Below are 14,202 nucleotides of genomic sequence, written 5' to 3' on the forward strand. Positions count from 1 at the left end.
GCTAACTTGCTGCAGCTTCAATTTCGCACCTCCATCGTCTACCCCGGCAGGCAAACTGCAAGTTTATTTGTGTAAACGGACACGCAGCACCGCCACTCGGAGCAACTAGCAGGGTCACTAGGGGCTCGCTAGATGGTCACTAGTGCCAGGGAGCAGGGTCTAGTAAATAATAATAAAGGGAATAAGGGGAAACTAGCTGGCTATTTGCACCTAAGCACAGCTCAAGGGCAAGCCCCAAACCTCAAGCCTCAGGCTGCCCAACCCGCCCGCTGAGGACAAGAACTTCTCTTTCAGGATGGATAGGGAAAGCCCTGCCCGTGATCGAGATCGGGATCACAACAACGGCGATTATTTTTATTCGCTCCATCACCCCTCTGGCTACGTGCTCGCCACTCCTGCTCAGGCCGGCAACGACCACGAGGACTCCATCGCCAGCCCAGGTCAAGGTACGATTGCACACACCCAGCTTCTGTTCCTTTCATCTCGTAGAAAAGAAAAAAGGTCACGAACTCAATTTCAACTTCCCTCGAGTAGGTCCAAGTACACCCAACGTCGGACCCAACCTCAATCTCATCGGGTCGTCACCGTCGCCGCACCGTGCTCCTCTCCCGCCAGTGGCCTCTCCATCTGCATATCCCTCATGGCCCGGCAGTGCTGCTGCCAGCCATTCTATCGGAGGTAGCAGCAGCGGTGGTAGTGGTGGTACGGAAGCAGCCACAACATCAATCCTAGGCAGTACAGGCATGATGGGTGAAAGAGAAAGTAACAATCTCATGCGCCCACAGCGGCCTCTGGGGCCGGCCAGGACACCTTCAAACACTTACGCTCCTCCACGACGGCCTAATCAGTTCGTCACCGCGCACTCAACCAGTCAGCTACCACTTTCTTCAAAGAGAACACCCCGCCGTGACCGTGATCGTGACCCCAACGCACAGTACCAAGCCCAGGAGAAAGCCTATGTACAGAGAGTACGGCAAGGGCTTTCAAACGAATGGTTTAATACCAATAGCTCGATGTCCGTTTCGTCTGCCGCCCTGGATCTCGAGTCAGATGTAGGAGACGAGTCACCGTCGTCCGAGCCACAGTTCGATCATGATACCTTCGACCCAGATCTGCGCCTAGCGCTAGAAGAGGATGACCTGCAGCCCACGCTCGAGGACCTGCAGGATCCCAGAGCACGCGAGAGACTGGAGTGGCATTCCATGCTAGCGTCGGTACTCAAGGGTGACGTTGTGAGGCAGGAGAAGCAGCGTCTCATCGGTACCATGGAGCAAAAAAGTAAGGAGGTCTTGGGCGATGAGATCTGGATGGGCGTCCGGGCCCACGCGCTCGGGCGGCCTGTCGCAACACAGGCTAGAATTATCGAAGAGGAGAGAAAAAATATCGGTCCAATGCTAGAAGACATTATCAACTTTAAGATCAAGGGCCAGGCGGAGATCGGGAAACCACCCTTGCAACAGGTTGAAGATATTGTTGAGAAGATCGAAAAGGTAGAAAGCCTGTTCGCCTCTCGCCGACAACTCCAGCTTGCGAGCCCCCGCGCTGCATCTGAAGAGTTCTACGAGTCTTGCGATGCTATCATATCATGGCACAATACTACCAAGCTTATCAACACCCAGCTTTCCATCCTGCAGAAATGGGTAGGCAACGAAGAGCTTGACTTTACAAAACCCATGGTCAACACCTCATCATATGCTTCGGAATTATCTGACGAGGGATCCTTCCTTGACCGCGTTATGAAAGAAGATGGCCTCAAGACACTACAGGGCGGCGACCAGATGCTTGATGGAGTCGGGAAAGTAATCAAAAAGGCCAAAAACACTCTGATCGAAAATGCCGACTCCTTCGCCCAACGTCACTTACCCCCTTACATTGAAGAGCTGCTCACCTTGATCAATTTTCCTTCCCGGCTCATTCAAGAAGTCACTCGCGTCCGGCTCTCCTATGCTAAAAAGATGAAAGATCCAGGCCAACAATCCCCCATCCTTCTCGACCAGATGATCGTCCAGTTCCAAATACTTATGAAAGTAGCTACTGAAATCAAACTTCGATACCTCATTATCTCCGACCCGGAGCCGGGCTGGGATCTTCCTCCGTGCGTGGATGAAAACTTCGACATGGTTGTCTTGGATGCGCTAAAATACTACTTCAAACTGCTCAACTGGAAGCTAAGCGCGAACAAGAATACCTTCAAGGAAGCAGAAATATTAGAACAGGAGTGGGATTTTTCAAACCAGATCGGACGGCAGCTCGAGGGTGGCGATATCGAGGTTGCTGAACAGTTCAGTACCCTAACCGCCAAAGCTCTACAGCGACTGATGCTGCATTTCGAGCGCGAGCTCCTTACCAAGCCACAGGGGGATGCCGCGGATAGCGAAAAACGGTACAAAACAATTCTTGACTCCGTTCGAGTTCGACAACGAAAACTCTTCCGATTCTCCCGTTTCCTTCGCCAGCGTTTCGAGAATGCCACCGAGTTCAACTTGCGGAGCGAAAGTTTAGAGACCCTTACCGAAGCACTTTTGGCATCGGGTCATTTCTTAGTTATCTCCACGGACTCTGTAGGCCAGAAGGGCGTATGCCTGATTGCTTCACCATCCCTTTACGATCGCCCAAAGGACATCCAAGCTATCTTAGGCACTTCATTCCTCGCAGAAGATGCCCCGGAGAACTTATCTTACCCTTATATCCTCGTTATCAGGCCAGACAAGCCCTTCCAGTGGTCTGGGAAACGTCTTGAGGTAAGCTTGCTAGAGCACCCTACCGATGTACGCATGGGCAAACTCCGGTTAGTCGCCGACGGTTCTCAAGAACGACTTCAAAATGCTCGCCTCGCCCTATCTAAGTTAACGGGCTTGGAATTCGACGTGACTATCGAACAACGTGCGAACCTAGGGCGTGTCAATGTGGAGCTTAACAAGATCAAGAAAACAGCATTTAAACTGTCCAATACCATCATCGACAGTGTTGAGATTATCAGAAGCCAAAGCACTGACAGACAAAACCTTGAGCTTATACAGTCTTGTTTTGCCTTTGCTACAGAATTCGGTAAACGATCATTGATGTATATGGACCCTAACCGTCGGTCTATGAACCATGGAAAACTTGTCAAACTAGGTCTGGACTGGATCTCTTTCATCTGCGATGACTGTGATGCCGCAGATCGCAAGACATTTAAATGGGCTGTGTCCGCTCTCGAGTTTGCAATGATTATTACCCACGGTCATGCTGTAATTGCTTTGAATGATGAGGAGTATGACCTACTTCGTGTTAAAGTCGCTGGTTGCATGGCTTTGCTGATTTCCCATTTTGACATCATGGGCGCCAGATCCACATTGGCTGCCAAGGCGGAGAAGCAGCACTCAGACGCTGCCGGGAACTACAGGAACTTGGATTGCAGTGGGATTGCTAGCGACGAAGTGGCATTAGCAAAGGTACAAGCTCAACGATTGTTGCATCTATCGGATATAGATGCTTTCAGGGCGGACGAGGATGCCAAACGACAACCGCTTGGAAAGGTATTGGAAGGTGTCAATGAGGCCGATCGTTCGCTTACGGTTCTCTCCTCATCGGCTACAAACATCAACTTACGCTGGCAGCAAGGCCAATTCATCGGCGGTGGAACATCGGGATCTGTCTACGCCGCTATTGATCTGGATACCAGTTACCTAATGGCCGTAAAGGAGATTCGCCTCCAAGAACCATCTGTCATCCCCGGCGCTGCGCAACAGATCAGAGATGAGATGGGTGTTCTTGAAGTTCTAGACCACCCCAACATTGTCTCTTACCATGGCATCGAAGTCCACCGTGACAAAGTCTACATTTTTATGGAATACTGTTCTGGCGGCTCTCTTGCCACCCTTCTCGAACACGGTCGCATCGAAGATGAAATGGTTATTATGGTCTACGCCCTCCAAATGCTCGAGGGCCTCGCCTACCTTCACCAAGCCGGCATCGTCCATCGCGACATCAAACCTGCTAATATCCTTCTCGACCACAACGGTGTGATCAAATATGTCGACTTCGGTGCTGCGATGGTCATCGCCAGGCAAGGCAAAACCCTAGCCGCAATGGACCACTACAAGGACCCTGCCCTCGCCAACAAAGACCAGCGCAAGAATCAGAAGTCCGTCACGGGCACGCCTATGTACATGTCGCCCGAACTTGTTAGAGGAGAAACAAGCCATAGCTCCTCTCGCCACGGATCAATGGACATCTGGTCCCTAGGCTGCGTCATTCTCGAAATGGCGACTGGCATGCGTCCATGGTCTGGCATTGATAACGAATGGGCGATAATGTATAAGATCGCACAGGGCAACCAGCCTCACCTCCCTAGCAAGGGCGAACTATCCGAACTGGGTATCGACTTCATCAGGCAATGCTTCGAGCCAGATCCAGCCAAACGACCAAGCGCCGTCGAGCTGCTGCAGCATGAATGGATAGTTTGTATTAGGAAGCAGGTCGTTGCCGAACCGCAAACGCCGAGCAGCGAAGGAAGCGCCTGTACGCCTAGTCTAGGCAATACACGACAGAACTCAAGCCAATTTTGAAGTTTATGTAATTTGTTACATATGGAAAAGAGCTATAATCCCTTCGTCGATTGGGGCAAGAGCTACTATATATCCTTTCTTCCCGCTGACATTAGCCATTTATCCCCATATTATTACTTTCATCCCCCTATCTATATCCCCCTTATATGCATTTTATACTCTATATACTATTCCCGGCTCCAGGGCCTGACCTGATCCTTACCCACAGCTCCTTTCTCCCTTGATGTCACTGGCGCTTGAGTTAGTGAGCTACTTGGACATCTATGGCCAACTAGCCATAATCCACCTTCATACATATGTCTGTCTCTGTTACCCACTATCTCTTGTTAACTGTTTCACAGTCTCATGTATGTTCAACGTGAATGAATACTCGGGCGCGACTTCTGGAAAGTATGCGGTTCAAGTTCATTATATAGCATTTAATTGCACTAGCGTTTGTGAAATCTCACGCACTCAGAGGAACAGCATCAAACGTATGCGTATTAACTGCCATACACGAGAGTGATCATCTCCAGCATCATAAGCTGGAATCGAATTATTTAAACGATTAAGAGTGAAAGTTGATTCTAGGTGCGAGGACAGTCAGTTTTCTTATTAAATAGATCGCCTGTCCAGTGGCAATACATACCCATAGCAAGCCATCATCTACCAGCGACGACACCCCCCACGACATTGACAGCCAAACGGATTGCACGCTATATGAAGCTTCTTAGCCTTTGGACCTGACCGTGTATCTTAATAAGAATATGAAGCTGGTTCTTTTACCTCCTACACCACAGTCTGGGTTTGGTTCGCTGCCGTCCATACATCTCTATGTGGAGTGTAAGTATATGACGTACACAACGATCGAAGGCAACCTTTCGGCCTACTTACTCTGTTCCTTCCAGGGGCACAGCACCCTCGAAGAAATACTGGATCAACACGGCGGCCAAAACCAAGGCGGGTGCTAACGGGCATGCGCCTCGCAGCAAGCGTGAGGACAAACAGCAGCGAGAGAACCGCGAATATACGGAGAACTGACTTCATGTTTGTGAGTGCAGCGATGATACCGTAAGAGTATCCGTTTTCATAGCATTAAAAGGCTGAAACGTACATCTGGGAGACAGTAAGCCCTTAAATAATCGAGGGTCGAAGAGCTGAAGATATACAACCCCAAGCCCCTTTTTGGCCTGAAAGTAATCATATACTAGAAAAAAACAACAACATAAGGGATTAACTGTACGACAAGAATATATTCTGGCCCTGAGGAAACCGAAGGAGAACTAGATCTTATTAAGTTGAATGATTCCCGGCCTTTTTTCTGACAGCTCTGCGATTGTTTGGGGGAAGCTTCATTTCAGGTTTTTTTGAGTCGCGAGGCACTTAATGATGTTACGCCTATGGTTAGATTATTGGTGCCCGTCTAGATATGTAATCTAGATATGTATTATTCGACGTGGCAAATAATAATGACCTGTACTCTTTTCTTCCGAGACGCTGGCACAATATCACTACTGACTGAAATCGAGCTGGTAAGCAGGGCGAGGACGGTTGAGGGAGAAATATCTGTAGCACAAGAGCGTGGCTAGTAGTTGTGCAGCCAGCCAGTTGATATAGGCCAGGTTATACTTATAGCGAAAATAATTATGTGAACGAATTGTGTATGCATGGCTTGCTGCATGTCATCAGTCTGCCCCATCCAACGGAAACGAAGACTGGAGCCTGAGCAGTTAGCAAAGAAGATCACTGGGCAAGCCGGAAAATTCTAGCCTTAGCGCTTAGATGGCTCATGGGATAGGCTGGTTGCGCTTGGGATCCCGGTTTTGCTGAACGGTTCAGTATGCATATTCAATATGATAGTTCCTATGCGTGTCTCTCAGGCCATTCTCACAGGACATCTCTGCGACCATAGCTTACGATCCGGCTTGTTCTTGGTGGTACAGCCGTTCTAGGTTTAAAAAAATACGACATTATTAGCCTGAGCTTGCTTGATAGATAACATGGTTACATCTCATAGCTTGCTTAAAAGTATTAAACCCTGGCTATCGATTAATCTTGCTTATATTTCCTCTTATAAATAAATCAAATACTCCGTAACTAGTTCGAGTATATAAATTTCGATCTACTTAAAGGTGGCCGGATGGCATATGAGAGTGATTAATACGGATATTCCTGAAGTTGGAAGATCCTAGAGTAATACCCTCGTAGTTTCACTAGTATTCAGAGGCGCATACGTAGTTAATGCTTATTATCCTGATGCTCGTTAGGTGGTCGAAATAGCTCATTTGCTTTAAAAGATTAGCTTTAATGTAATCAGCTTCGTAGGTAGGAACTAGATGGTATAACGGGGTGTTTTCCATTATGGCTTTCCCGAACGGCACCATGCTTCCCTAATGCCGAGTCCTAGTAGCGCAAGCAGTTGATCATGCTAACGTCGCCAGCGTCTGGCAGAACGAGAGTATGCCTCTGACAGCGTTTGCGTGCAGTCAGTTGATGGCTTCGGCGCCGCGGAGCGATGAGGTCGTAATCGCCGGCCAAGGAAAAACAAAGCTCCGAAGCCCTATCCGCTGTTCAACGCCAAGCCCGCATCACGTGGCACCCAAAGCATATATATAAGCAGTGCAGCGACCAGAGATGACGAACATCACTCACTGTGTATGATCTTTTGGCATAGTATATGCTGTATCATCGCTGCCGGCATACTACCATTACAATATCCTTATATCTATTGGTATCTGACAATATAATTAGTACTTTTTAAATTCCTTAGGTATTATCTATACTTTCTTTAATATTCCTTTCTTATTCTATAGTGTCATGCCAGGTTATGTGACTTATTACTCTGTTACTTAAAACTATTTAGGTAGGCCCGGAGGTCTTTTATCTCACAGCTTTTGCTTCCTTTTCTCCTACAGCAGGCGAAATCAGGTGTATAATATTATATTCGTCGATTGTGAGAGTCTGGCCTGTTCTTTGCTTTTTATACCGGTGCCAGCAGTGAAAGCAGATTTCAACGGCTAATATGGAAACTCTTGCCCAACCAGCCTTTCGCTCAGCCGCCACAGTCTCTCTGCTTCGAAGCTATTCGTCGCCCACGGCTTGATCGTGTCGACCATAGGGTCCGCCACATGGCAGTCAGTCAGATAAGCTCCATTGCTACCTGTTTGAGTGTTGGTAAGCACAATATCACGAATAACCATGAGAGGTAATGCAGGAAAGCCATACATTTCAGGTTGGGATCGAAGGCTGCGTATACGTGGGTGGCAGCACCTCTCTCCGGTGACTTTAGATCAAACCGTTTCCAGCCTTCACGGTTACCCAGCCACTTGTCTAAATTCTCTATAACGGTGTCGTGTTAGTTTTTTTTTAAATCTAGAATGAAGTATACGGAAGTTTTCAGAGCAAAAAAGCACTTACGAAGTTCGTCTTGCGCCGTTTCCAAGTTCAGGTGAGCACTCAAGTTCGTGACGATGGCCCCTGGGTGGAGGCTGAACGCTTGTAATCCGGACTTAACACCCAGTTTTTGGGCGAGTGAGATAGCAAAGAGAACGTTGCAGGATTTACTCTGCCCGTAGGCGCGCCAACGGTTATATGTCTTTCCATCCTACTCATTTCCATACAGTTAGTACGCAACCCCTAAGAAATGGTTACCGTAGCCTCCTCAAAACGTACATCGAAATTGTAATCATGGAACCGAACTGGATTCAATCGATGGCCCTCGCTGCTGACAACTACAATCCTGGGCTCCTTAGCCGCAACAATCTTCTTCATGATGAGATTGGTGAAAAAGAACGGCCCCAGATGGTTGGTGGCAAACTGCGATTCGAATCCGTCCGGGGAGAGTCGGTAGTCCACAGCCATGATTCCCGCGTTGTTGACTAGCACGTCAATGGCCTGGAGGTCATCCCATGCATTGATTTCGGTAGCGGCAGCACGAACACTTTGCAGAGAGGCCAAATCTACCTGCAAGGTGCGCACCTTGACCGTAGGATGCGCGGCGGTAATCTCTGCTGCTGTCTGAGTCAATTTGCCGACATTGCGAGCTGCCAGGATAAGACATGATGGATTGGCTGCAGCGACTGACTGCACGAAGACTGCTCCAAGGGAGTTTGAAGACACGCCCGTCGTCAGGATGACCTTGCCCTTGATCAAATGAGCGTAGTCAGAGACGAGCTCGCCTGCAGTGGTGTTGGTGTTGTAGGGAGCAGGCATCTTATGGATGTATTGCAGTAGTAGTGATGTATTTGGTTATTAGGTAGTAGTAGCTATGGTTGAATATAGTCTTCCTCTGAGTATAACATGAAGCCGTGCGAAGGGGAGATACTTATACTTACTCTTCTTACACCAGAGCAGAGAGATGTCTTCGCCTATAGACTTCTGTAATATCCGATATCTACATTCTCCGGATATAACGATATCTCCAGCTCATCCCTGTTTACCTCAAGACCTTCTCCCTGTCCTGTCCGAGACGGATGAAGTAGAAGATACATTGTGATCCTGTATGCACATCAGAAGCAGAAGCATATGACGGAGTTAGGGGGCAAACGCCTATTTGAGTTCAATATCCTTCGTGGCAAAAGATGGACGGCGGAGCTTGCTCTGGTTTCTTCTCATTATTGGGCTTCTTGCTATTTGTTAGACACGAAGTTATCTTCACGGAGAAATAAAACAAAGCAAAAGATACAACAAAAAAATGGTGGAATACTTAAAAACTCCTGAAATGGAGGTTGAAATATAGTCGTCGCATCCCCGTTCCATTAAACATTATCGTCTGACCATTATATAAAGGAATAACTGTTAAATATCTAGGTAAGATATATATCCAATAGATCATGAAGTAGACGTCTCCTCGCTTGGCTCCGCCTTGACTTCTTCCACTGTAATCCCCCATTGCACCCGCATTCGCTGCACCCAGTCAGAGATCATGATGATTTCCTCTCCAACCCGAATAGATCCCTTGGGTACTTCCTTGGCAACCTCTGCATTCCAGGGGGGAACATGTAGGAATTCATGATTTTTGCGGCATACCTTCAGGTCCACAACACCAGCCTTCAACGTGGTAAAACAGGGGTGGCAAAATTGCACATCTAAGCAGTCTCTGCAGGCATAGAAATTGTCCGCATAAGTCCACTGCTTTCCACAGTCACCATCGCATCTCATCTCCAAGGGGCCTGATAACTTGTCATTGCCATCGTCCTCGTTTTCCTCTTTGTTGTCATCTTCTTGATTCTGTTGCCTCTGCTCCCCGTCTCGATCCTCCATCTCATTCTTTTGCTCGTTATTATTACCCTCTCCTGCCCCTACCACGGTCGTTTCCAGCTCTGTTACGTCTGCAACCACTTTCACCTCCGTTTCTTTGACCTCTATCTCCATGACTTGAGCTTCTTTGACTTCGTTCACTTCCTCATTTAATACTTCAGGTGCGGCAGATCCTCCGTTCGCATCCACGTCTGGTTGCTCCTTGCAATCATTAACCTCACTGCTCTCTTCCTTTTCAGTGGTTTCGTTAGGAGAAGGCTCGCCAGCTTTGCCTTCTGCCTCTTCTGTAGGTTCAGATGGGCTAAGCAGAGACCAAGCAGCGAGAGCATTGGCGTCGTCGCAAACATGGGCCACAGACGTTAGTCTCAGGAAAGCATCCCAGTCATTACTATCATCATCATCACATAGCAAGTCCAGAGCTACCTTGACATAGCCTCTCAAGGTTTCTATCGCTTTCTCCTTTTGGCCTAGAAGATACTGCAAACGGGCGATAGCGAATTTCAAATTCTGGCTACTGAACAGGCTAGACGTGTCGTTTTCGCCGGGGCCCAAGTTCATTAATTTCTTCAAATTTTCCTCGGCATCTGGCGTGTCGATTCCAGCGTCTATTGCTTGGTGAAGATATACCTCCCCTAACTTTTCAGTGGTAGCCTCAAGATAATCCGCTTCAGTTGTGAGGTATATTTTGCGGGCAGATTTATCCACGATATGCGCCCATATTTTGATAGCTTCTGCTTTATCAGCATCAGACCTCGGATAATGGTACAGCACACGAGCGAGAAAGTGATTAAGCCATGAGGTAACATATGGAATCACTGCCACAGTGTTTTCCGCTGCCAATGACTCGTAAAGAGAATCACGAACAACATCAATGCTGTTGGAATGATATCCAGCTACATTCAATCTTGTGAAGTACTCATCCTTATTTGCGTATTGGTGATGCATCGCTGCCAGGCGAGTTTGGCCCTTACTATTTTTTTTTCCCTTTAAATCCTGGAGAGTTTCCATGATTTCTGTGTATTTTTCCTGTTTTTCTAGTAATTCCAAAGTCCAATAAATCGGCGCGTATTGATCCATATCATGTTCATGAATTTCTTGGAAGGCGGCTGTTGCTTTGTCGTACTCCTTGATATCGGTATTCCACACTCCGTAGAAGGCGAGGACTCCAAGATAAAACTTGTCTTCGTATTCGACTCTTAACTCTTCCTCATTCCTGAACCTTTCCATCACAGGCCTTATAAGTTCAAGCGAGGCGTGAGTATCATCCATTTCCCAATATGACTCCGCTTGAATATAAGAGGCACGCCAATTGGAAGCGTCCAGGTCGCGAGAAATAATGCACTTATCAATGGATTCCTGATAAAATCCAAACAGGTGGAGAGTAATTGCCATCTGCACCTCCCATAACGAATCGGCTGTGGAAACATCCAATTCGGATTTTGCCCATTCCTCCACGTCATAAATTTGTTCTAATGTGGGCGAAACATCTTCTGTAACCCGCTTACCTTCTCCTTTACGTTCTTTTATCTAGAGATATCAAATCATTAGTTTATACACAAGAACTGCGGGAAGAGATGCGAACCTTAGTTACATATCCAAGCAGCCACAAAAATGGCTCCCGTGTCTCCCAGTTCACTGTTTGCAGCCATTTCTTTGCTAAATACTTTGCAGTATAGCAAAGAAGATCATCATTTGGATTAATATTTGAAATTAGTCCATTTACCCATTCTTTCATTTCGGGAGAAAGGTTCCTTGTCACTGCAGAGTCCTTAAACCATTTCAGCATTGTGTTTACGTGCTTATCCTGATATGACCACCAACTTCGTTGGAACATACGGTCCTCAACCCACCAGACTTTCATATATGCCTCATCGGTGAAGTGCTTGATAAGGTATGAACCAATTTCAGTTTTCGGCGCAGGCTGCGTAAGTGCCAGGTCAATTTCATCCAAGTAATCTTGGAAAAAGTAGAAATGTGAATTCCTCAGAGATTGCAGCTCTTCATCCCTCTCGTTCGCCACAGATTTCATACCAACAAGTACAGTGTGGACCTTCAGGGTTTCCATATTCACACGGATTGAAGCAGCTTTAGCCCCAAGTTTCGACTTAAAAAATTCTTCAAATCCGAATTTATCGAATAATTCTTTATCACAGACGCTGTTAAGAAATCTTTTCACAATAGCAATTTCTGCTGGGTGTAGCTCAGTCCTTGCAACTTCTTCTTTTGTTTCCTCTTTTGTCTGTTTCCTGAAAAATTCACCGATAGCCTTGGAGCGTAGTATCACCGAGTCATATTCTGCTATCTCAAGTAATGAAGAATATTTATTCCGGACTTGCTCTTCCAGTGGCATAAGTGAGCCCTCACCGTTCTTAATTAAAAGAACGCCTTCAAGTGTTTTAAGGAAAGGAGCGCGTTTCGAACCCATTACCCAGCCAAGTATTTCCACCAGATCCTGAATATCTTCATATCCGAGGGTATGGTTCAGTTGGTCAATTTCACGGGCGATTGTGGCCTCTCGGTCCTCGCCAGCATGCTCCAAAACCTCTTGGATCTCCTTTTTTCTCCGTTTTTTACTGATCTCCGTCAATAGGTAATTTAACTGGAAGTAGTCTCCCTGGCTACCGTTCGCAAGGCCGGTTTTGACTAGACTTCTCAGTTCCTTGATCTCTTGCTTCTCCTTGTTTTTGAGGACTTCCATATTATCCATTCGCATTTCAATAAATATTTCAATGTCCTCTTTATTGCGAGTTCCAAGCTCAATCGTAGAGAGAGAAACCCCGGGTGCTGTCTCGGCTTCGGCGAAGATGGTGGGCCTTCCAGTTATGAACAGCCTAACCGTCATCATACCCTCATTTGCCATGAGTGATATGTCACGGAAGACCTCGACCAGAGGCTTTCCAATTTCGGTATCCAGCTCTTCGATACCATCCAGCACAATATAGAAAACAGCGTTGGTCTTTAGAGAGAAGTTGACGACGAGCTGTTTCCAAAGCTCTAAGGAGTTTCCAAACTCTTCCGGTTTGTCGCACACTGACGCGACATTCTTTTGATATACTGCGTCATTCTGTGTAAGTTGCCAGACAATCGATCTGAGAGCAGTATTTACAGATTTTTCCGTAGACTGTAAGGCAGTTCCCCCAAAGAAGTAGTAGGCAACAGACATCCGGGTGTCCTGATTTCCTGGGGGGTAAAGCCGGTATAGATGTCTGATTGCAGCAGAGGATAGATAACTTTTCCCATATCCTTCCTTTGCTTTGAGGCCAATGATGGGCTGAGTTTTGGTGTTGGGGTTTGTCCAGGCCGAAAACTGAGGATCATTGAGAAGCCACTGGCCGGTGCCTGGGACTATGTTGCTCATATAGTCTTCCTGATAGGTCCTCCATATTTCTTTATCAATTTTCAGGGCGGCTTTGATCTTGTCTTCTCGTTGTTGACTTAATCCTTCTTGATCTTTGCGTCTTTCGGCAAGGTCGTATTTCTCTAGGAAGGAGGAGACGTTTTCCATGTGTCCATCAATATTGTCTAGCTTTGAATCCATGATTCCAATTGATGACTTGACATCAGAAAAGCCAGCAGTTATCTTTCCTTCACTAATCTTTGCGGATTCCAGAATTAAAGCAATGCTCATTTTGGTTTCATTTTGTACAAGTGTTTCAAGCTTGCTGAGTTCTGCTGAAACACCCTTGTCGCTTCCAAAACTGAATACTTCAAGGGCCAGAAGAACCTTTGAATGTTTTGATATCTTAATGGACAGGGCGCAAATGCGCACGAAACTGCGCAGCAAGTCATGAATAATTCTCCTTAGATGAGGGTCAATTTTAACACCAACCACCTTCGCTCTTGCATAAATTTCGAATCTGTCTAAGAATGTTGAAATACGCTCAAAGAGCTCCGAGAGACCATCAAATATTTTGGAATACTTTTGGGATGCTGTTATTAACATGGAAACAGCACTAAAACAAAGATTTGAGGGTCCGAAAAACTATAACAAATCATTAACATGGGGTGCGTACTATGTATGCCCAAAGTGTTAACTTACATTTGAAGCAATGGAGGCAGCGAATGACCCCAGCGTTTGGATACAAACAAGCGTCTTATCCACAGCATTTTTCACCCTTGCATATCTTGCGTTAGTTTTCGCATCCGCCTCTTTCTTCTGCTGAAGGCTGGCAAGAACTTCTTCGACGGAAAGTTGTTTCAGGCCCTTTGTGCTGTTTCCACTCAAGTTCTGGAATTCAACTTCAGTTTCCCTCCACATCTGGTCGATGTCGACATCATCAGCAGACTCGGCCCCAGACATGCTAGAAAGTCGCTCACGAATGGCAGTACGTTATAGCACAGCCGAAGATTGTTATTAAAATATATGAAGTATTCCGTAGAATGGAGTACAATATCGATATGCCCAAGGAAGACA

At 46.8% G+C, this 14,202-nt stretch overlaps 3 protein-coding genes across 3 annotated transcripts; 1 reads left to right on the plus strand and 2 right to left on the minus strand.

Moving 5' to 3' along the window:
* Window positions 1-295: 295 nt before the first annotated feature.
* Window positions 296-4,774, plus strand: MCYG_01583 (MAP kinase kinase kinase Czk3; the record flags this gene model as incomplete). Its single annotated transcript, XM_002848603.1, has 3 exons — window positions 296-446; window positions 535-4,503; window positions 4,734-4,774. The coding sequence occupies 3 exons, from the start codon at window positions 296-298 to the stop codon at window positions 4,772-4,774; spliced, it is 4,161 nt and encodes a 1,386-aa protein (XP_002848649.1).
* Window positions 4,775-7,546: 2,772 nt separating this feature from the next.
* MCYG_01584 (WW domain-containing oxidoreductase) lies at window positions 7,547-8,741 on the minus strand (the record flags this gene model as incomplete). Its single annotated transcript, XM_002848604.1, has 4 exons — window positions 7,547-7,689; window positions 7,755-7,868; window positions 7,947-8,133; window positions 8,202-8,741. The coding sequence occupies 4 exons, from the start codon at window positions 8,739-8,741 to the stop codon at window positions 7,547-7,549; spliced, it is 984 nt and encodes a 327-aa protein (XP_002848650.1).
* Window positions 8,742-9,359: 618 nt separating this feature from the next.
* On the minus strand, window positions 9,360-14,088 carry MCYG_01585 (conserved hypothetical protein; the record flags this gene model as incomplete). The annotated part of the gene is made up of 4 exons (XM_002848605.1): window positions 9,360-11,315; window positions 11,371-11,444; window positions 11,625-13,770; window positions 13,828-14,088. The coding sequence occupies 4 exons, from the start codon at window positions 14,086-14,088 to the stop codon at window positions 9,360-9,362; spliced, it is 4,437 nt and encodes a 1,478-aa protein (XP_002848651.1).
* Window positions 14,089-14,202: the final 114 nt, after the last annotated feature.

This window comes from Microsporum canis, genomic scaffold (genome assembly GCF_000151145.1).
Source record: "Microsporum canis CBS 113480 supercont1.2 genomic scaffold, whole genome shotgun sequence".
Taxonomy (NCBI): Eukaryota; Fungi; Ascomycota; class Eurotiomycetes; order Onygenales; family Arthrodermataceae; genus Microsporum; species Microsporum canis.